Source organism: Callorhinus ursinus, unplaced genomic scaffold (assembly GCF_003265705.2).
Source record: "Callorhinus ursinus isolate GAN/ISIS: 27379988/994484 unplaced genomic scaffold, GSC_fseal_2.0 scaffold13, whole genome shotgun sequence".
Classification (NCBI taxonomy): domain Eukaryota; kingdom Metazoa; phylum Chordata; class Mammalia; order Carnivora; family Otariidae; genus Callorhinus; species Callorhinus ursinus.
In genome coordinates, this window is record NW_027397075.1 from 15235639 (window position 1) to 15256225 (window position 20587).

General features: G+C 56.9%; 1 protein-coding gene across 2 annotated transcripts in view; it reads left to right on the forward strand.

The window, feature by feature from the left end:
* The window catches only part of LMF1 (lipase maturation factor 1), a 91420-nt gene that overhangs the window by 53506 nt on the left and 17327 nt on the right, over window positions 1–20587 (forward strand). For both annotated transcript variants that reach the window (XM_073899754.1, XM_073899753.1), the window contains one exon: window positions 10511–10576. In XM_073899754.1, coding sequence (XP_073755855.1) covers window positions 10511–10576 — 66 coding nt within the window. The remainder of the gene's footprint in view (window positions 1–10510; window positions 10577–20587) is intronic.

The following is a 20587-nucleotide window of genomic DNA, read 5'->3' on the forward strand; positions in this document are numbered from 1 at the left end:
TGTTTATGTTTCTTAAGTCTCAGTTGAGCCCTTGTGATGAATATATTAAATACATACATTGGGGTTTTTTTTCACAAAATTTTAACTATATCATTAATAACATCCATAATTAGGAAATTTTAACAGAAGTCTGATGCCCCGTACCCTGGAAGCTACCAGACATTGCTGAGAGAAACTAGGCAGGCTTCAGGAGACAGATATGCATGTGTGAGTCAGAAGTCCCAGAACTGCTCACTGCCCAGCTGTCCCCAAACCCTCAGAGGATTTCATGCAACCCAGACATAATCCTAGAAGGATTTTCTTTTTAGAAGCTGGTGAACTGACTTAGATTTGTATGGAAACACCATGGGCCTAGAAGAGCCAGAAAAATCTCAAATAAGAATAAGTTGTAGGACACTCATCCCTTGTTCCAGGATCTCCCAGAGGTCATGGTCAGTGAGACTGGGCGGTGGGGGCATGAGGACCGACAGCTGAAACGGCATAGTCCATGTGTCCGAAAATAGTCCCACACTGAAATCACCGTCCCATTAGTTTTGACAATTGACCAAGTCCGTCCAACTGAGAAAGACCAGCGTCTTCGACGTGGTGCCGGGCGTCTGGTTCTTTGCAGAGGGCGAGCGAGCTGCAGCCTCTGCCCCGGACAGAGAGTTTGGGGTGGGTCTGTAAAGAACACATAAAGCCCAGTAACAAAGAAAAGGGAGAGGTTTTAGCAGATACTTCACAAAGAAAGACATGCAAATGGCTGTTTCAAGCACTTGAAAAACTGCTCAGCTTCGCTGACCATCAGGGAAACTAGATGCCACGGTGCTGCATGTGCCCACAGGAAGAGCTGAACTTACAGACGGCAAGTGTCCTGGCTCGGGCTACACAAAATACTGCAGGCCGAGCGGCTTTAACAGTGCTGACTTCCTCGTGGTTCTGGAGGCTGGCAGTTGAAGACCCATGTTCCAGGGCCTTCCGTCCCCGGCGGGCACTTTTTCTGATTCATGGACACCCATCCTCCTGCCATGTCCTCTGCTGGTGGAGAAAAGCCCCCATGTCTCAACTGCGTGTGCCAATCCCGTCAGGTCAGGACCCCATCCTTATGGCCTCACTGACGCTTAACTATTTCCTCAGTCTAAATACAGCCACACTGGGCCCGGGGCTTCAACCTATAGATTTGGGAGGACGCAGATGTTGGGCTCTTGGCAGCAGGGCTGTGAGCAAGAGGAACTGCCCTGCACTGCTCTCCTGTGGGCATGAGAAATGGCCTGAGTGTGTGGGAGCAGTTGAGGCACTTAACCTACAAAGTCGCCTCCTCCACCCTGTTGGTGTTTCCGCTCCTTAGGACTGACCCAGGAGAGCTGGAAATATGCTCACAAAAGCCCTCCCCCGGCACCAGGAACTGGAAACCAACCACGGCTCATCACAGAAGGATGGGGACCAACCCACGCTGACTCCCCGGGATAGAAAGCACTCAGCAGGGCAGAGGAATGAGGACTGACACGCAGGTGTCGTGCTGGGGAAGAGAAGTCAGATGTACGGTACGGGTCCTTGTGCAGGGCCTTCCAGAACAGCAGAGCCAGCACACAGCCACCGTGGAGAAGCTTTCCCCTCCAGGATTCAACGTGGGGACTGACTGGGAGGCAAAGAGAAACTTTGGGGCCGCCGGAATGTCTCCTGTGCTGATGGGCTGAGGGTCTGCAGGCATGCGTGTGCACAAAAGCTCCTCAGCCCCAGGCTTCCCAGCAGGACATAAATCATTTTTTGAAACCTAACAAGAGGTGAACAGCCGGGGGAAGCCTCAGGGGGAGATGGCTGGTCAGCTCCCACATAGAGCAGAGACATCTGTCTTTGTGGGCAGGGCTGGAGACCAACAAACCAGCAGGTTTTCCTTGGTGTACCTCCATTGAGCACCAGCGAAAAACCATGTGCCTTCCAGCCCTGGAAAGACCATCAGCCCAGCCGGAAGCTGCAGCTTGAGACAGGACCACAGGATCCAGCTTCCTGGCCAACTCTCTGCACCAACTGCAGGCATGGGCAGTATGGGGTGGGACGTCCCGCTTCGTCTCCTAGCTTTGGCGCCCGCTGACAGAGCTAACATGATGACCTGAGCCGTCACCCTACTGTTGACGTGTTAGATTCTGGCAGCTCCCTCATGCAGCTGTGAGCTAGCCTGCTGGGGCTTCTCCAGTGACCGGGGCTCCCCACTTCAGACTGCTGAGATGGCGAGCAGCCGGGTGATGCAGATGATCCCACTGGACTTTCCTCCTCAGGGCAAAGATACAGGTTTGCTCAGCATGTTCACCTGTGCCCTCCCACTGGAATGGGGCAAACGCGCACCAGATGCTTCTCTGGAATGTTTCTTGCATGTTTCAGCTCAATTTTCTCTTTTAAACGCATGGATTTCAACCATATTAGTGTGGAGAATCTTTTTCATTTGCAGAAAATGGCAAAGAGCGTGGGTGTCTGAGTCACTGTATTTAAGATAATAGTTTGCCCTTAATTATGCTTTAAAAAGGTTTTCACTTCGCTCTCAACTCTCTGCTTTTGTCTAAGACAGAAATATGTACGTGTGTTTGTAGCTCTGTTGGGACTGGCCGGTTTCGTCCCGGAGCAGGTGAGCGTGTCCGCAGCCGGTCTCCGAAGCCCGACCCTTTGCGTCTGGTGCCTCTGCATGCTAAGTCGGACCAGGCAGTGGGCTTCCCACGTGGCTTTAGAGCCACAGCTGTCCTGTGCTGTGGTGAGGGCTGAGACCTCAGTTGCTGAAATCCTGGGAAGTGAGGCCGTGTCCGTGTTGCCGGGGATTTGCGGGGCTGGACGGCACCAAGGGGAGGCAGGACGTGGTTGAGGAGGCCCGCGCTGCAGCTCGGTCAGACTAGGGAGGGTGGCCGTCGGGAGTCAGCGCCGTTAGGCTGCACTTCTGGGGGTGCAGCAGCTTTTGTGTGCTTGTGCTTAGTTTGTTAGCATGGCTTTCACTTTTCTGCATATACTCTCTGCAGTTCTTCCACCGTGGTGTACTACACTTCTGCTGACTGTAAGTTATTTTTACTATTCCTTCACATGATATGAGCTAAGAATTGATACCCTGGGAGCAGTCAAGTGGCTTAGGCCGTTAGTGTCTGACTCTTGGTTTCAGCTCAGGTCATGATCTTAGGGTCATGAGATCGAGCCCTATGTCGTCGAGCTCTGCACTCAGCGGGGAGTCGGCTTGAGATTCTCTCTCTCTCCCTCTTTGCCCCTCCACACCTCAAAAAAAAAAAAATTAATACCCTAAATTCTTATTGACCAAATTGCAGCTGCAATGAGCCATTTTCATCCTAAGCTGTGTATTTTGCTGTGGCCAGAGCAGGTCGCTTGCATGCATAGTGAATGGAATATGCAACAGAAAGGGGAGGGCATACGCCAGAGCCCCCAGGCACCTCTCAGAAGCTGACACGGCATGAACTTTCCTGTTCCATACGTCTAGGTGACCCCCAAGTGACTGCAGTGAAGAGATGCCAGTGTGTTTCCCACACGGCTTCATCAGCAGGGGTGTGACTGCTGAGCACCCATGCCACTCATGCTCATGGCTGTAGTACCCGCAGTGGGGCCCTTCCGATGCTCCTCGTGTACAGACTGTCCTGTTACAAGAGAAAAAGGCCATATCTGAGATGTAGAAAAGCGAGGCCTGTGAACCTACGTTTTTCAGGTCCGTATTCAGCAGGCCAGGAGCCATGGCCGGGCTGCGATCATCAGCACCAGGAGAAGACGCTGTCCTCAGACCACAGGCGGTTGCGTCTGAGGCCCTTGCTATAAGAGTCAGCTGCCTGAAACGCGACAGCTTGGATAAAATGGACACATTCCTTCACAAATGCAGCTTCCCAAAACGGAGGAGGAAAAAGGAAACCTAAATAGCTCCATGTCTGTTAAATACATTGAATTTGTAATTAAAACCCCTTCCAGAGAGAAAGGTATAGGCCCAGATGGCTTCACCAGCGGAATCTACCAGATGCTTAAGGAGGGAACAGTAGTACTCCTACCCAGACTCTGTTGGAAAGCAGTGGAGGCAGGAACACTTCGCAGGTTTCCTTTTATGTGACTGTGAAACCAGCCTGACGAGGTCATTATAGAAAGGAAAGAGACCAGCATCCCCTGGGAGCAAAGGCACAGAAACTCTTAGCCAAACATCAACAAATCAAAAGGCACAGTCTATCTCAGGAATGCAAGGTTGGTTTAACATGTTTAAACCAATGAGTGCAACTCACCACAGTAATAGAAGAAAGCAGCAGATGGAAGACAAGCACATGATACAGTTTGACACCCACCTGTGACGGTGGGGGGACTTCTTCCGGGGACAGCATCTGAAACCCTGGCCAGCCCATCCTGGCTGGTGGGGATTGGAGTGCTCACGCCCAGCCAGACCAGACCGGCGTGTGTTCCTGCCAGTACCCTCAGCGCTGTGTTGTAAGTCTTGGTGCAGGAAGACCAGAAAAAGAGAAAACATAAAGCTTGGCAGAAAAGTAATGACGCTGTTGTTCACACACATGATTAGAGATGCAGAAAACCTGGTGGAATCAGAAAAGCAGCTAGTGAAATGAATACGTGAACTTCGCAAGGTTGCGGGACACAAGGTCACTGTGAAGCACACGTTGTACTTTGTGCACGATGAAGGAATCATTACAAGAGAAGATCTGGAAAATACCATCTGCAGCGGCCAAGAGAACCTCCAGTGCCTGGTAATGAGCCTGGTTACAGACGTCTAAGGTGCGGGTGTAGCAAGTGCAGAGCATCGGCGGCCTCAGCCTGGACCCGCCCCAGGCGTCACAGGTAGGAAAACACTGTCTCTGCCACATCTGTTTCATCCAAGTGCGTATGCAGATTCGAGGCCATTCCTGTCCTGCTCCCAGTGGGCTTTTTGGAGAAGTTAACAAGCTGACTGTAAAGTGTTCCTGGAAAAACAGAGAATTTTGAAAAAGAACAAAGCTGGGAGACACACCTCCTGATTTTACAGCTTAATTTAAAACTGAAGGGTGGCATTGATCTAAGCTAGAGAAATGGACTACATCTCTCCTGTCAGCTCATACTCAACCAAGAGTCCCGAGTCAAGTCAGTGGAAAAAGGAAAGCCCCTCTTAGCAAACGGTGCTGAAGTGATGGGAAATCTGCGAGCGAGGACAATGAACTTGGGTATTGTTTCATCTGCACCAAACTCTACCACTGTGGACGGAAGTGCAGAAGCAACGCCGTCAAGTTCTAGAAGAACACTTGGGAGAACACCTTATGGAAGCACACCCACACAGGTACGGTCGGCCCATTTCCAACCGAGGCACAAGGTCAAACACTGGTGCAGGCACAGGAGTTGTTTTACAAACATAAATGCCAGGAGAATAAAGGTTCCAGAAGATAACACACTTACGTTGGGGTAAGCAAAGATTCTTCGACCAGGCACAAAAAAGCCATAACCGTTAAAAAATTTTTTTGCTAAACATACTTCATTGATATTAAAATTTCTGTTATCAAAACACAGCACTAAGAAAATGACTAGGCAAGCCACAGACTGTGAAAAATATTTGCAGTGCAGTGGCCCAACCAAAAATTAACATCTAGAACACAGAAACCGCAGTAGAAAGGCAGGCATTAGGCTCAAACACACTTGGAGAACAGAAATCTGAGGAGTCTGCTGTGGGATGAGCACGTCCTGCTGGCGGGTGCCCCGTGGGGGCGCAGCGCTAGTTTGGGGAGGGATGCAGCCTCGCGAAGAGTGGCCGGCAGGCCCCACCAGGCATGGCTGCCCTGCGAGCCAGCCTCCCACTCCTGCAGGTTTGCCAGCAGAAAGGAGAGCCTATGTCTGCACGGGGGCTTGCACGCACCCGCAGACCTGTTCACAACAGCCAGGACTGGGAACAACCAAGGGTCCATCAACACGGTGTAAAGGGTGGCGCGTCTGTACAAGGGGCCGTCCGGGAGCAGGCAGAGTTGGCACTAGCCGCAGCTGCCTCCTGGTGAGTGGGGCCTGAATAGCCTGGGAAGGGGTCCCAGAGAACGTTCTGTGGGATGGACGGCTGCATCCCATTTGGGATGACAGGCACCTGATTGTGTGCAATTGTCAGGACATACTGAACACTTATGATGCGTCTGTTTTGTTTCACGTTAGTTGTAGCTCAGCCTTTGATTAAGAGGGTGTCATGGGTTTACGTTTTCCTCACGGCCCTTGCTGTGAGGTGCAGCCTGGTAAACCCCGCACACCTGGGGGTGATGAGCGAGGCATAACAATGCAGCCACCCCAGGCCTGGGGGCCCCCTGCCCCAGAGAGCGAAGGCAGCTTCCTGACTATGGATGCCCGGCGGCAGCCGTGTGTGGGCACAGGGCTGGGAGTGAGCGGCGTGCCTCTCCCTACACCCTGACCTGCGCCCGTCTGTGCTGCTGCCGTGGAGTCTCTGGTGTGGCTGTGTGCGTGCAGCATGCGGGCCCCCCGGGTCTGCTCTGCAGCAGAGCTGTTTGCTGCCGCGGTGTCAAGCCACTCCTCGGCCTCCGGCCTCTCCCTCGTGAGACTCACACCACTTCCGTGGGAGGGAAGATTCCTGTTGCCTTGGAGGCCCGGTGGCTGCCGTGTGAGTGAACTGGAATTGCCCCGGAAGCAGTTTCCGTGTTCGTGTGCTCCTCTCGTGAGCGGGTCGCCGAGGTGCTGCAGCCCTGTGGAGGTCGAATCGTGGCCAGCACCGGGGGGTCAGGAAAGGCGCTGCTAGCCACCTCACCAAGCAGCTTCTGACCAGGGAGAGAAGTCAGGGCCCTTCCTCAGAGTCAGATGCCGCCAGTAAAATTGTGTCACACATAATGAAGTAACTGTTGGGGTGAGTGCAGTGCACCCCCGTGAAGGCCAACCCCAAGTGGGGGTCACCAGGTCCTTGCTGTCCCATCCTGGGGTCTCCAGACAGGAGAGCACTTACTCCAAGCCGCTTCATCGCACAGACATGGAGCGCGAAGCAAGGGGCTTTCCCGTGAGCGCGCAGGGGGCCAGACCACACACTCCAGTACTTCTGGAAAGGACGGTCTGTGGTGCTCTGGACTCTGGCCTCCGCTTCAGCCCCTGCTCACAGCCCCACACTCACCCCTTCAGCTCCTGTCTCCATCTCCAGACACTTGGCTCGGAACAGCCTGGGCCGAAATGGCATCGAGTCCTCGTGGCTCACAAGCGCTTGTGGTGCACCCCCCCGCCCCCGCTCCCTGCAGCCCCTTGCACGGCCAGCGACTGGCAGAGACGCCAGCTTCAGAGACGATGCAAAACCATCAGTCACCCCACCCCTCCAACAAGCCTGTGTTTCCAGCACCTCCTGGCAGCGTTCACTGCGCTGTGCGTGCTGGATTCAGGGGGTGGTTTCTATACGGCTATTCTTGGGCCGGGCAAGTGCTTAACAGCACCCCGAGACAGCGCGAGAATGAAGGCGCCAGGGTGGCATGGAGACAGGTCATTCCTGAGAGATGCCCACATGTGCCTGTGACCCCAGTGCCAAATAGGGGGCACGTGACCATGAACCTCAAACTCACCCAAGACGTAGAGCTCCCTCCACTTGCCTGCTCAGCCCCCAGAGGAGATTGATTGCAGGAAGCCTGAGTGGTGTCCCAGACTGCCAGGCCTGCCCACAGTAACCTCCTCAACCCCATGAGCCTGTTACTGTGCACAGCCCAGGGTCATCGGGGCTTCTGGAACTCTGAGGGAAGGGGCCCCAGCATAGCCCAGTCCCCGCATTTGCAGAGGGAGGAGGCAGCCTGGTCAGTGAGAGTGGGGTGCAGGGTGCACTCAGGATGGGCTTGCTGCAGATGGCTTCCTACGAGGAGGCTGCTCACCTGGGTGCAGCTGCAGGCCTGGCAGCCTCTCCTCACCCTCAGCTCGGGGTGAAGTATGCAGCATGGAGAAACAGATGTCCTTCCTGCGGCAAGGCCTTGGGCCTCCTGTCTCCGAATGGGAGTGTCAGAAGCACGTCCTAGGACCCGCGAGCATCTGGAGAGGCCTGTCTGCGTCCCTGGGTGGCGGCCTTCATGCTCCTGCCCCCCCGCCCCCGACTCCCCGCAAGGCCTGAGCCTGCCCTGGCAGCCTGGAATGTCCCAGCACCTCACACCCTCCCTTCCCCAGAGAGCAGGGGTGGACAGCTGTGGGTCACGTGGCTCTCTTCGGGTCTGGCCTGGTACTGGCTTGTCTGAGCCATTTTTTCAGAATTAATTTTGGGCTGAAAAAGGCTGACAGAAGTCTTTGTTCCTTTGACGCTCACTCAGGAAGGAAAAATCCGTGGAAAATCTGACATCTGCACTATAGGGAGAAGTCAGTGGATGGGGAGGAATATAATTACTCTCCGCTCCCGGAAGAATGTCTCAGATCTTTAAGTGTCTCATATCAGCTTAGAACTTGAATGACATTTTAATTATTTTGTTTTTTTCTTCTCTGCCTAGTTTGAGTCTCTAAAGAGACCCACTCTTGGATTCTGAGGGGTGCGGGGAGCAGAGCGTCGCTCACAGGGCTGTCATGTGATTGTGCCGCAGGACAGACACACTCAGGTCTGGACAGCGGGCACGTGGCTCTTCGAATGCACCACAGAGTTGCACCCAGGGGCTGTGTGTCTGGCACAGTTGTAACCTAAGCAAACCCACTTTCCAGAAAGACGGGGACTCCAGTTTTCAAATAGCACCACCCAGGTGCCTGGCATGTGGCTCTGTGTGGGGGTGCACATGGCCCCGGGAGGCCTGGTGGCCGGGCTGGCGGAGGGTGTGCTGTGTGCACGCCCCTTGTCAGAGCCACTGGTGGGTCAGGGCCCAGGACGCCAGAGTGCTAGGAGCTCTGGGGGATAGGTTTGTAAACTGGCTGTCCAGCTGCACGTTTAGCTCCTGCTGAGCCCACGTGCATGGCGGGAGCACCACCGCTCAGTCTGTGGAGGCCTGAAGGGTTGCCACACGACCCTGGGACCTCCTTGTCGCATCTCGTCCCTGCTCCTTTGAGTGTTGCTGTGTCCATGCCATTCCCCACTCCACACCCATGCTGCCTCTCAGCCCATCCTGTGGGTTCCACGTTCCCGACACGTCCCAACTCCTGGATGGTCCTTCTGCCTGGATGGCCACAGAGGCCTGCTGACACAGGACCGTCCTGTCTCCCGCTCAGAGCCCTCACCACCCCAAGGTCATTCCCCACCTGAAAGTCCGTTTTAGGTGTCAACGCCTGGGCCACCACCCCTGGTATGTATCCACTCAGCTCAATGTTGCTGCAAGGCAGTTCTGCCGATGGGATTGAAGACCACGGTCACGTGGCGCCCATGAGGACGTAGAGCCGAGGGTCCTGGGACCATTGCTGGCAGTGCCACCCCTCCTGACGGCTGCCATCCCGGCCTTGGCCCTGACCAGCCAGCTCCATCCCTCCCCAAACCTGACTGACACTGCGGCCCAGGGGCTCATGGGCTTCGTCTAACACAACCTTTCCTGGTCTTCTCTGCTCTGGACACACAAGTCCTCAGTTTCCCTCACACCTGCTGCCTGGGGCGTCTGCATTTTGCTCCTCGTTCCTCCTCCAGCTTGTCCCCGCTTCTCCATGGCTGCCCACCCTCCTCCTCCAGAACCCAGCGCCCCTTCTCTGCACCTTCCACACACCTGCGCCACCCCAACCAGGGCAGGCCCTCCTCCTCTGTGCCAGGCTGGGCCTGTGCGGTTGTATCTGCTGACCGGGTGGGACTCGGCCCAGAACAGTCGCAGCTGTAAAAACCAGCATCACAAGAGAAAGCCGAGCTGCATCCCACGCTTGTTTCTCTCCACGTACTTCCTCACCTCCTAATTCAGCTCTTATGTAAGACTCAAAACTCAATCTCTGGGACCCGAGCGGAGCTTGCAGAGTTGGCAGAGGACAGCCTCTGACTTAGGAAGGGAGCCATGAGTTCCCAAGAGAAAGCGGGGGGCAGGGCATGGTGCTGGAGGTGTCCGGAGCTTGGCCGCAGGCCATTCAGGGGAGCTTTCCTCCACAGCCATGGCCCTGTGCCCCTGGCAGCAAAGCCGTAACCTGGATGCTTGTGGACCCGGGCACCCAGGTTTCCCGTGGGGGGAGTGAGCGCTCGAGCCACTGGGGAGGGCTTGGCCCAGTGCACCTGAGCTTTTGAGTTGCTCGCTGCCATTGTGGGTGAGACGCAGCCCCCTTCTGGTTCCCTCAGTCTGGCATCTGTCCGTAGCTTTGCCAGCCTATCCATTTCTAAAGCCTCAGAAGTACATTCCTGCAATGATGCTCAGACAACCTGAGTTTTCGAGAAAGCACAGAAGGTATTGTCTTTATCCAAGGAAGCCAGTAGTTTGGACGTGTCACGCACACGCTTTGACCTCGGCTGTCAGGAAGCCCCGTATGTGCTGCTAGTACAGCTTCATTTACGTCTTACCTCTTACATATTTCAGGCAGGAGATACCCTCCTCCGCTCCCTTGAAGCTTCCTTTGGGTCCTCCCACCTGTGGCCGGTTTGCACACCCCAGGGACCACTGCCAGCCTCCAGAGTGGCTCATGTTCCTGTCTGTCTGTCTTGCCTTGGCAGGGCCTGATCAAGATCCGGGGAGACCGGTGCTGGCGGGACCTCACCTGCATGGACTTCCACTATGAGGTAGGTTGGGTTGCATGGTGGCCGCAGGCCGAACTCCCTGTCCCGCCCCGCCACCGCCCCCCGTCCATGGGGACCAGCCCCTGTACCATAGCTGCAGCCTCTTAGAGGCCACGCCTGGGGTCACAGGGATGCCCTCTTCTGCTTGCTTGCTTGTCAGAGCACAGGCAGGTCACAAGGTAGTTTTCAGGGCATTCCATGTGCTGGGCTGGCAGATGGGGCTTCTGGCCCCCATGGCTGTGGGTTCCGGTGTCCATTCTGCTTGGGTGTTGGTCCCTCCACCACCGTCCATGGTCCTTCCTGCCTAGGCATCCTCCCTCCTGGCATCGGGGCTGGCCCCACATGCTGCCAGGAGAGTGCACAGTGGGAGTCGCTCTGCCGCATGCCCTGCCCCCAAAATCATGGCAAACAGACATGGGGGGAGGTGCGAGTCCTACTGTCCTCAGATTGCCATGGTCCCCTCCCCCACCTTGGCCCCAAGCTTTAGGCAGTCGTCCTCTACCCTCCCCTTCCCTGGGACCCCACCCAGGTCCAAGCTCCTCTGGACATTCCTGTCCCTGCTGACGGCTCACATGTTTGTGGGGGGCTGGGACCAGGTCTCCCTGTGAACGAATTAACAGAGGGCACTCGGTCAGAGCGACCTCATCCACTTGTCCGTGTATACGGTGAATGCCTGCCAGCTGCCCTTTCACTCTTGTTGGCCGCAAAAACATTGACACGCCTAGAGCGCCACCTGTCAGATGGGACATATTCTTCCGTGTCTCCCACCCCTGGCTTATGGTTCCCGTACAGGAAAGTGACTTATACCTGCTCTTGTGTAAAAGGTGCTTGCGACAGGCTCACGCCTCTTCTGGCTTTTCAGTCCTGAATGTGTCGAGTAGATGCCACCTGGGGAGTCCTGGGTGTGTCTGCGGCTTTGTCATCTGTTAACCAGCCTGGGGGCAGGGACATTCCACGGGTGCCGTGCTTAGCAGGGTATCAGACTGGACCTCTCCCTGCGTCCCTCCAGACTCCCCTCCCCTCCTGCCCAGGGGCCCATGAGACCCTCCCTTGGTCCTGGAGCTAATATCCTGTAAAGGGCCAGAGAAGAAATGTTTCTGGCTCTACAGGATGGAGGGGGGCCCCAGGGGCTGAGCTAGGAGGCCCTCCATTCTGTCCTGGCCCCACCACAAGCCCACAGTGGCCCCCAGCAACCTGCGGGCAGGGCCTGTGAGTGTCCAGCGTGTGCAGACGGAGTGCGTGCTAGAATCCCCTTAGCGCCGACACCTGCCCTCTCTGCCTGCAGGTCTTGACCAGGGTGGATACAGGACCTGTAACTCTGATTTTCGGTCCACAGAAGGAGTCTTGGCCAGCAGGGAGAGGGCCAGGCGAGCCCACACAGGCTGGGTGACACCCCCCTCCCCCAGCTGGGTGCGTCCTCAGAGGGCTTGAGTCAGGGGTCACCAGGGCAGAGTTCCTGTGTGTCCTCACACAGCCCTGGGCAGGATTTGGGCAGACGGTGGGCCTGTGACCCACATCCTGGGGAGGGGGCCAGGTGCCTGTGATGTTGGTATGGTGTGAGGTCAAGGCCACTTAAGTTGGTCTTCAAGGACAGGCTGAGTCTTGGCTCAATGACCATGTGGGGCCCTGGTCATCAAGTTGGGAGTATGGCCTCCGGGTCAGGTCCCTTGGAGGAACAGAACCACCCTGACTCTGTCAAGGAGCAGGGGCCTTCCCTCAGTCGATCTTGTTTCCACACACTCTGTAAACTAGGGTGAGGTGAGGAGTTGGGGCTGGGACCCCCCGTGCTGTCAGCTGCCCGCAGAACCCATTGTTGTCTGCCTGCCAGGGGCCAGGATGGGGGCCACACGGCCTGTCCTCAGTGACCTGGACCCCTCCAGTCCTTGACGGGTGGCAGCAGGGCCTGCCTCATTCACTGTCAGGACACCACTGGCAGGAGCCTCATAGGAGGGACCCGCTGGGGACAGTGGTGGGGCTGATGGGGCGCAGCACATGGGTGAGCAGGAGGGAGCGGCTTCCGGCCGAGACGAGAGCCCAGGCTTTGCTCGTCACTGCTTCTACTTCATCCTGAGCTGATCTGCTCACAGGCATACTGTCCACGTGGTGTATTACCACGGCGAGGCCTTGTAGGGAGCTCGTAGGTGGTGAGCCCTGACGCCCCAACCCTGTGAGGCCCCCAGATCCTGCAGGGAGTAGGGGGCCAGCAAGAGAGGCCCTCATGTGACACCACAGGCTCACCCCCACGTCCCCCATCTATGTCCTCGCTTTACCTACACATGGCCGTTGGGGGACTCGGTCGGAGCAGAAGAGGGGCTAGGGCGGTACCAGTGGGTATGGTCATCAGGCACCATGGGAGAAAGGGCAGCAGACCTCCACAGACATACCCAGGCCGAGCCACGGTGGCCCTGAGCCACCATGGCAAAGCCAGTCTCCCCTCAGGAGGTCCCAGGAACCCTCGTCCCCAGGCTCATGGGTTCCGCCGGTGACCCCAGTGAAAGCAACCATGAGGAAGGCCGCAGGATCGCCTGGCTGCCAGGCACTCGGCAAAGGAGGAAAGGAAAATGCTGCTGCTGGGCGGCGGCTGTGCGTTCGGTCCAGGCCACCGTGAGGTGCGCGAGCCTTCCGCGCAGGGCAGCGAGCCGTCTGTCAGCCGTGTTCAGGTCCCCAGGTCACCTCTGTGTTCAGTCCAAGTTAGTCGGGATGCCGACTTACTAACTTTGGAAAGCTCTGGTTACCAAACGTACACCTCAGTGACTCGCGCATGTTGGATGTACACATGCCAGGAAGGGCCTCTGCCTGCGGCTGGGGGGTGCACTGTGAGGAGCATGTGGTGCGGTCGCTAAGCTGCCGCAGGAGTCCCGCCTCGCTGGCAGCCTGGCAGGTCCCACCTGCAGCCCTTCGGGGGGTCGGGTCGGTGCCCCACCCCAGGCTGTACAAGAGTTGACCGACACGGATGCTGTAGTTTTGCTCCAAAGTCCTGCACGCAGAGCTGACCTTCCATCTGGGGTCACCAGTCACTGTCTGCTCCCATCACCTGTGAGGTCCGTGGCCTGTGGCACATCGGAGAGGACTTTGTGTCATGTCCTTTGCACCTCGAAACCCAACAAGGTTCAAGCCTGTGCAGGGGCAGCTAGCTTGCGGAGCCCGGACGCCGCAGCAGGCCCTTCAGGAGCTGGGGTCTGTGCCACGCGTGGGGCCGCATGCCTACGGTCACTGATGTGCTCCCCTGCGTCCATGTCGTAGGGTGCCTGCAAGGCTGTCCACACACATGGTGCCTCGTCCTGCTCACCCCCAAGGGTCCACTGAGCACCAGCCTGGCCCTCGGCACTGACTTCCTGCTGCCCGTTTTTCTAACTGGGAGCCGCCTGAGCGTCAGGGCAGCTTCAGCCAAGTTTACTGAAGATTCCCCATAGGTCTTGTGCGGTCAGGAAGGCCTCTTGCCACCTGTCTTGAACACACCTGTTCAGCTATGTTGAGGTGGAAAATGGTTCCTTGTCCCGGTGGTAACAGTTCTCAGCACTTGGCGCTCCTAGGTGGGCCACCGGTAGCTCCGTGTCCCTGGATGTTGCTCCTCCCGTCCACAAGCCCCTCAGCTCTGGGGCCCGCTGGGAGGGCACCCAGCAGTTCCGGTCTTCGAGAGCCCTGCAGGCAGGAGGAGGGGAGGGGGCACAGTAGCCTTCATCCTTAACTCCTTGCTGTCCACACCCCTGCAGCAGGTGTGTGCCGTCCACACCCCTGCAGCACCCCGTGCAGCCCCGGAGGGCCTGGAGGCTGCAAAGGCGAATGCCCCAGTCCAGGAGGGTAACAGAACAGTGACCCTGGGAGCTGGCTCCCACGGTGGCCTGGAGTAGGCCACCCTCCCCTACTGAGTGGGATCTCCTCTCCTTTAGTCCCAAACAGCAGTCTGAGGGGCACACGCCCGAAGCACGTCCCACCCCCCTGGCCACAGTCCCCTTGCAGCTCTGTGCACTCCGTGGGGGACTTGGGAAGTGGGTCACAAGTCCGTGGTTTCAAGGCCCTGGAGCGGGCGAGTCCTGGCAGACACCACTGAGAAGGTTCTAATGACAGAGGCTGAGCAGCCCCCATTCCCTCACATGGTTCCTTTACGGTTTAAGAGGCAACACCGTGCACTGCTTCTATAAAATGGAGCATCTAAAACGTGTCTGTCATAGACATAAGGCACATAAGGTGCTTCTGAAAGTGGCAGGCCGCTCATCTGCAAGGGGGGAGAAGACAGGCCGTCCGAAGACCCGGCTGTGAGTGCACGCGCCCCTGCCCCACGTTTGGCTCCCTCCCTCTGAGCCGCACCTCTGCAAGAAAGCCAGTACACTTGCCCTTTGAACCAGAACGTTACCGCTGGGAAGCGCAGCAGTAGAGACCTGGGCACTTGGGAGAACCCCCAATTCCAAGTTCTCTCTTGGGGATTCTCTTTCCTAAAGTTGATGCAGCTCCAGTCAGGAGGCCGTCCCCCTTCATAGCCATAGGATCTTGGAGCACAGGGCTCCGCCTGACAGAGAGTAACATGCGTGCACCCCAAGATCAGGATGTCCGCGGTATGGGCTATGTCACCTTGAGGGCCACCCTGGCTCTGGGGCCCGCCTCGCGGCCACACACAAATCTACAATTCACTGTAGGACGTCCCGCCTCCATGCGCTGGCGCACACACTCGCCGACAGAAATCCTGGACATAATCTGCCCGCACGGGGCGCACGTCTCTGGCTCTGCTGGCCCCAGGTGACACCAACGTCTGTCGCAGCCCAGGAGCCCTGGGCGTGGTCCCCCTGCCTGCTGTCTGGTGACCGTTCACCCAGCTGGCCTGCGTCTTCCCCCGCCGGGCGACGCACACACCACCAGCCGGTGGAAACCCTCGGCCGTGTTCTTCCATTCTGGGGGCGGTTTGTATCTTATCATGGTTTACAACACGCACCTAGTTTCTTCTCCTGGGTTCACATCTGCTCTCTCGTAGCTGCTGGAGGGACAGAGGCGGACAGACAGCTGATGGCCTCCATCTCTAACGGCAGGCGCTCCCGTCAGCACCCACACATGTGCCGTCTGCCCGCCTGGGGGAGCATCCCAGCCCCGCACGACAAGGGGCAAGCAGATCGAGGAGGGCACAGGCGGGTGGCCGCCTAAGGCCGCATGTCTTCAGCCGTGTTCAGGCGTCGCTTAGCCACAGCCGAGAGTAAACTGCAGCCTGGGACTTGACTGCATGTCTCTGCTGAGACCTAGCTTTCTGCTCTCCTGATTTTCTTTCTCACGACAGAAAACTTGCCAGTAGACAAGTATTGTGACAAACCGACACCCAGGTCATCCCGCACAGATGTGGCATCGGTCCACACACGTCTCTTAGCCCCATCACATGTCACTGGGAGAGGCGGCCAGAGCCCTCTGTTGTCCCCGGGCCTGGCTAGGCCCTGTCCGGGACACAGGCCAGGCCCTGACGCCGTTGCTCCCCACTAGCATCCCTGGGCCGGGCACACCGTGACTGGCGGGAGGCTCGCTGCACCCGTTTCCGCGTCGGCCCATCCATCCCCCTCACAGGCTGGGAGGATACGGTGTCCAGTTTCCTGATGTTTGAGGTGTCCCCCAACATAGACGGGATCACGGGTGTCAAAATGCCTGTGGACACGGACTTGCTTTCAGCGGTAGGGATGTCAGCACAAGCCGTGAGCCGCTTTGCTGTGGAATGTTCCATCTGATTTGCTGAAGTCGGTTGTCATCAGGAAGGAGCTTGCCAGGTTTCCCCGGGTGGTTTGTTTTAATAACGTGAACAGGTGGGTCGCAGAGAGGGGGCTGCTGTGCTGCACATGGAGCCCCCAGCCAAGGGCAGGTTCCCCCTTCCCGGCTGCGCCCCTCCCTCCCCCAGGTGCTCTGCTTACAAGGGTCTCAAGGAATCCATTCTACACGTGCTTGGGGCGGGTGGGGCCGGGGGGGCGTAGAATGTAATCCTTTTGCTGCAGAATCGGGGAAATTTAATAGTCTTTTGGTCCCAAGCATGAGATGGTCCCTCTGATCAGGGCTACAAGCAGAGCCAGCTCAGGCATGCCCGGTTATTTCAGACAGACCGGCAGGGCTGGCCTTGGGCACGGACTGTGTCCTGGGCTGTGCCCGACACCCCCAGAAGAAGAGCAGCCAGATCTGCCCTGCCAGTGGGGGCTGCAGAGGCCCCACCGAGGGTTCTGGAACACCCACCTCATGCAGGAGGATGGTCACCAGCTGCGGCCAGCCCTGCCCCACCTGTGGTCCTTCTAGGCACACTGACCCTAGGGCCCAGGCCAGGCTCTCCTTCCTGGATGCCCACGACCTCTGCAGCCACGCCAGTGTGCTCACAGGGGTGACTGAGGTGGGCTGAGCCCCAGGGACGGGCCCTGCCGCCCAGAACAGCTGTGGCGGCGGGAGCCTTCAGCCCCTCCCAGGCAGCCAGTGCTGGGCCAGAGCACTGACCACCATGTTTCACGGCCCGCACGTCCTTTCCAGGTATGCCTATGGCCTTGGGTGCTGCGCCAGTGCCCCCACCCAGCACAGCAGAACCTTCCTTCTGCATTCCCAGACCAGCCCCAGCTCAGGAGACTTTCAGGAGGCTTCTGTGTGTGTCTCAGGCCAGGGGGTCCTACCTTTAATTGCAGCCCCGGGACAGTACAAAAACCAGCTGTTTTTGTACTGTAACTGGATGAGGGTCGGTTAGTCTGGAAGTAATTTGAATCAAGGTTGACATTACCATGAAAACTACAAATGTTAACTTGATAGAAGCCGTGACTGAGTAACCTCCAGCGGGTTGGGAGTCGGGGCTTATATGCTTTGTCCCCCGGCGGTTTTAGTGATTTTATGGGAAGAAAATGTTTTTTTGTATGTACTGGGGACTGGAGGAGTCAGCACTGGGGCCAGGAGGGGAAGACAGTCTGGCCAGGCGCTTCTGGTGCAGCCCATGCCCCGGGGTCACCGGGAAGGGCGAGCCTCATCAGACCAAAGCCAAGTCCATGAGAGGCAGGGGCACAGCCTCAGGGTCAGCGACAGTCACTGCTGCTAGCACTGAGACTTGAGCCCAGGGCCGTGTCACTCCCTGCTGTTCATACAGACCCGTGCTGCCTGCCCTCTCTCAGCCACTCTGGCTTATATGCTCCTAAGGAACTTATCTCACGGCTCGACTGTTTCCCAGACTTTAAACTGGTAACAACCCCGAGGCTGTCGTCAGATTAGTGACACGTATACTAGTGTGTGTACTCGGTGAAGGCTAGTCAGTCAGTGTGACCGAGTTCCCAAATAGGTGGGAACTTTGCAGGTATCCTTCTGTTACTGATTTCTAATTTAATTCCTTCATTTTTGGAGATGACACGTTATAATCTATTCAGGCTCGTTTTGTGGCCCAGAATATGGCCTCAGTGAATGTTGCATCTGAGCCTAAAAAAAGGAATATCCTGTGTTTTGTGAGTGCTCGTGAAGTCAAGTGTTTGATAAGTGCCTTCAGGTCTCCCACGTCCCTGTTTTTGTCTCCTTGTCCTAGCCAGTGCTGAGAGAGGGGCCTGAAATGTGCAGCAGGAACTGTGGACTCGTGGATCTCTAGCCGTGGTTGTCTGCAGTTCTGCTCGGTGTATTCAGAAGCTCTGGTACGAGGGGTGTTAAGTGTCTGAGTGCTGGGGCCTCCTCGTGATCCCCGTCAGCCTGAAGCAGCAACCTCCCATCCCTGGTTGCAGTCCTTCTGAGGTCTGCTTGTGTGATGCCCACACAGACGCTCCAGCTCGCCTGCCACCCGTGTTGGCATGGCCCCGTCCTCCAGGTCCTGACTGCTCCCCTCCATGCGCCCTCACCTTTGGAGTGTGTGTCTCGCACACAGTGTGCACTTGGGTCTTGTTGTTTTATCCAGTCTGACCAATTCTGCCTTTTTTTTTTTTTAAGGTTTTATTTGCAAGAGAGAGAGTGTGAGGGGAAGAGAGCACAAGTAGGCAGGCAGGCAGAGGGAGAAGCGGGCTTCCCGCTGAGCAGGGAGCCGGACACGGGGCTCCATCCCAGGACCCGGGGATCATGACCTGGGCCGAAGGCAGACGCTTAACGACTGAGCCACCCAGGCGCCCCTAAAATCTGCCTTTCAATGGCGTGTTTTGACCGTCTGCACCAAGCGTGTGCTTTGACATGGTTTCAGACCACCATCCTGCTGTTCGTTTGCTCTTTCTCCCATCTGTTTAGATCTTTTTTTTATCTTTTTCTGCTTCTTTTGAATTACTTAGATGTCTTCTACAGCTCCTTCTCTTTACTTCTCTTGGCTTATTAGCTGTTTTGTTTTCGTGGTAGTGTTAGGGTTCACGGAGACTCTTACACACGTCACAGCTTTCCTCCAAGTGAGGACTGTGCTTATCCTGTAAGCCGTATGGGACTGAATGGGACCATGACAATGACACTCTTTCACTTTCCCTCTGGTCCTCCTGCGGCTGTGGTCACACGGTTACGTACCACGTTGTTACTATTTTTGTTCAAATTATCCTTTCAGGACACTTCATGAAACTCGGCAGACGGCCCCCTGCGTTCATCCTCATACTTACCATTTCCAGGGCTCTCCCCTCCGCGCAGACCTGGCCTCCATGTGTTTTCCCTCCGCCGACCAGACATCCCTCACCTTGCTCGTGTGCGGGTTTGCTGCCGGCGGGCTCTTGGTCTGAAGGCCTCTCCGCCCCCCTTGCTTGGGAGAATCTTGACAGGGACAGAGTGTTAGGTTGGCAGATTTACGGCCGTCCTTGAAAAATGTGGCTGCGCTGGGACGTGGCCTCTCTCATTGGGACATGGCCTCTCTCCCCATGGTCAGGCGGGAAGCGCACCCCCGAGGGGGAGTGCTGGGGCACAGCTCTTGGGGAGGCACCGCCACAGCCCACCCCAGTGTCCAGTCCTGTCCCCATCCTTTGCGCCACCACCTTTACAGCTCACTCTTCCTTCCCCATCACCTGTCATCTGGGTGGGAAGGGGAGGCAGCCTTCGGGTGGCTCCAGCTCCTGAGATGAGCACCTGTGTGGCCACCGCTGGGCCCACCGTGGCCTCACTCAGGACGGAGCCCTCGGCCCCGACATCTGGGGCCCTACCCTTCCCGGTACCCATGGGAGGCCAGCCACCAGCCATGCACGAACACCGTCAGTCTTCAGGTTTTATCCTAAGACGCTCACCAGACAGGTGCAAGCGATTTCCCCTCTCCTGCCGTCAGGGAACCGCCAGCAGGCAGACGCCTCCGGTGTACAGGGGAAGCACCCCCACCCCGAAGACAGAGGGGAACTCAGACTTCCCAGTGGCCTTTGTGTGGACACCTCAGCCCCTGGCTCTGCGAGGGGCAGGGGTCCTGGGCTGAAGGAGGGGGTGCAACTTCACAGAGTCTCCTGCTGAAACAATGTGGGCAGCTTGAGGGTTTGCAGAAACTTGTTTTTCAGACAAGAATTATGTGTGTTCCCTTTCTCATTAAAACCTCACTTACAGTCCCTAAAATGGGAAAATGGCTGAAAAAGCCATTTCTGTCTCTCTCAGACTTAGCACTGAGGGCCTGGAAGGGACAGCGTTGGAGCCAACATGAAGGAACATTGCTTTCCCCAAATCCTGGAACTGTTTTTATCACCCTTCATGTTTTCCTCATGTTTTTCTTCTTTAAAAGTGTCTCTTCTTAAGAGAACCAGCTGTAGAATGTTCAGGGGTCAGGGCTGGCCAGCCGCCGGCATCCAAACTAAGCAGCACTCCGGACACTTGGCCGCAGTTCTCCAACGAGCTGCGACCGCAAGGGTGAGCGTGGCTGAGCTTCCTGCCAGAGGCAGCACTGGGCACTCCTTCCCCTGCTTTATGGGGTGCGATGTTCCAGACGCCATTTCCAGGGTTTACGGCCAGATTTTATGACACAGTGTTTTTTTCCAGCTTCAGTGCAAACAAAAATAAAACTCTGTCCCGGGCTTGCAGAAGGGAGGCCCCGGGACCCTCCCCAGCTGTGCAGACAGTGCAGGTAGAGCTGCCCTCAGCCCACCCCCGCGCCCAGCAGGTCGTAAACCCACAGGA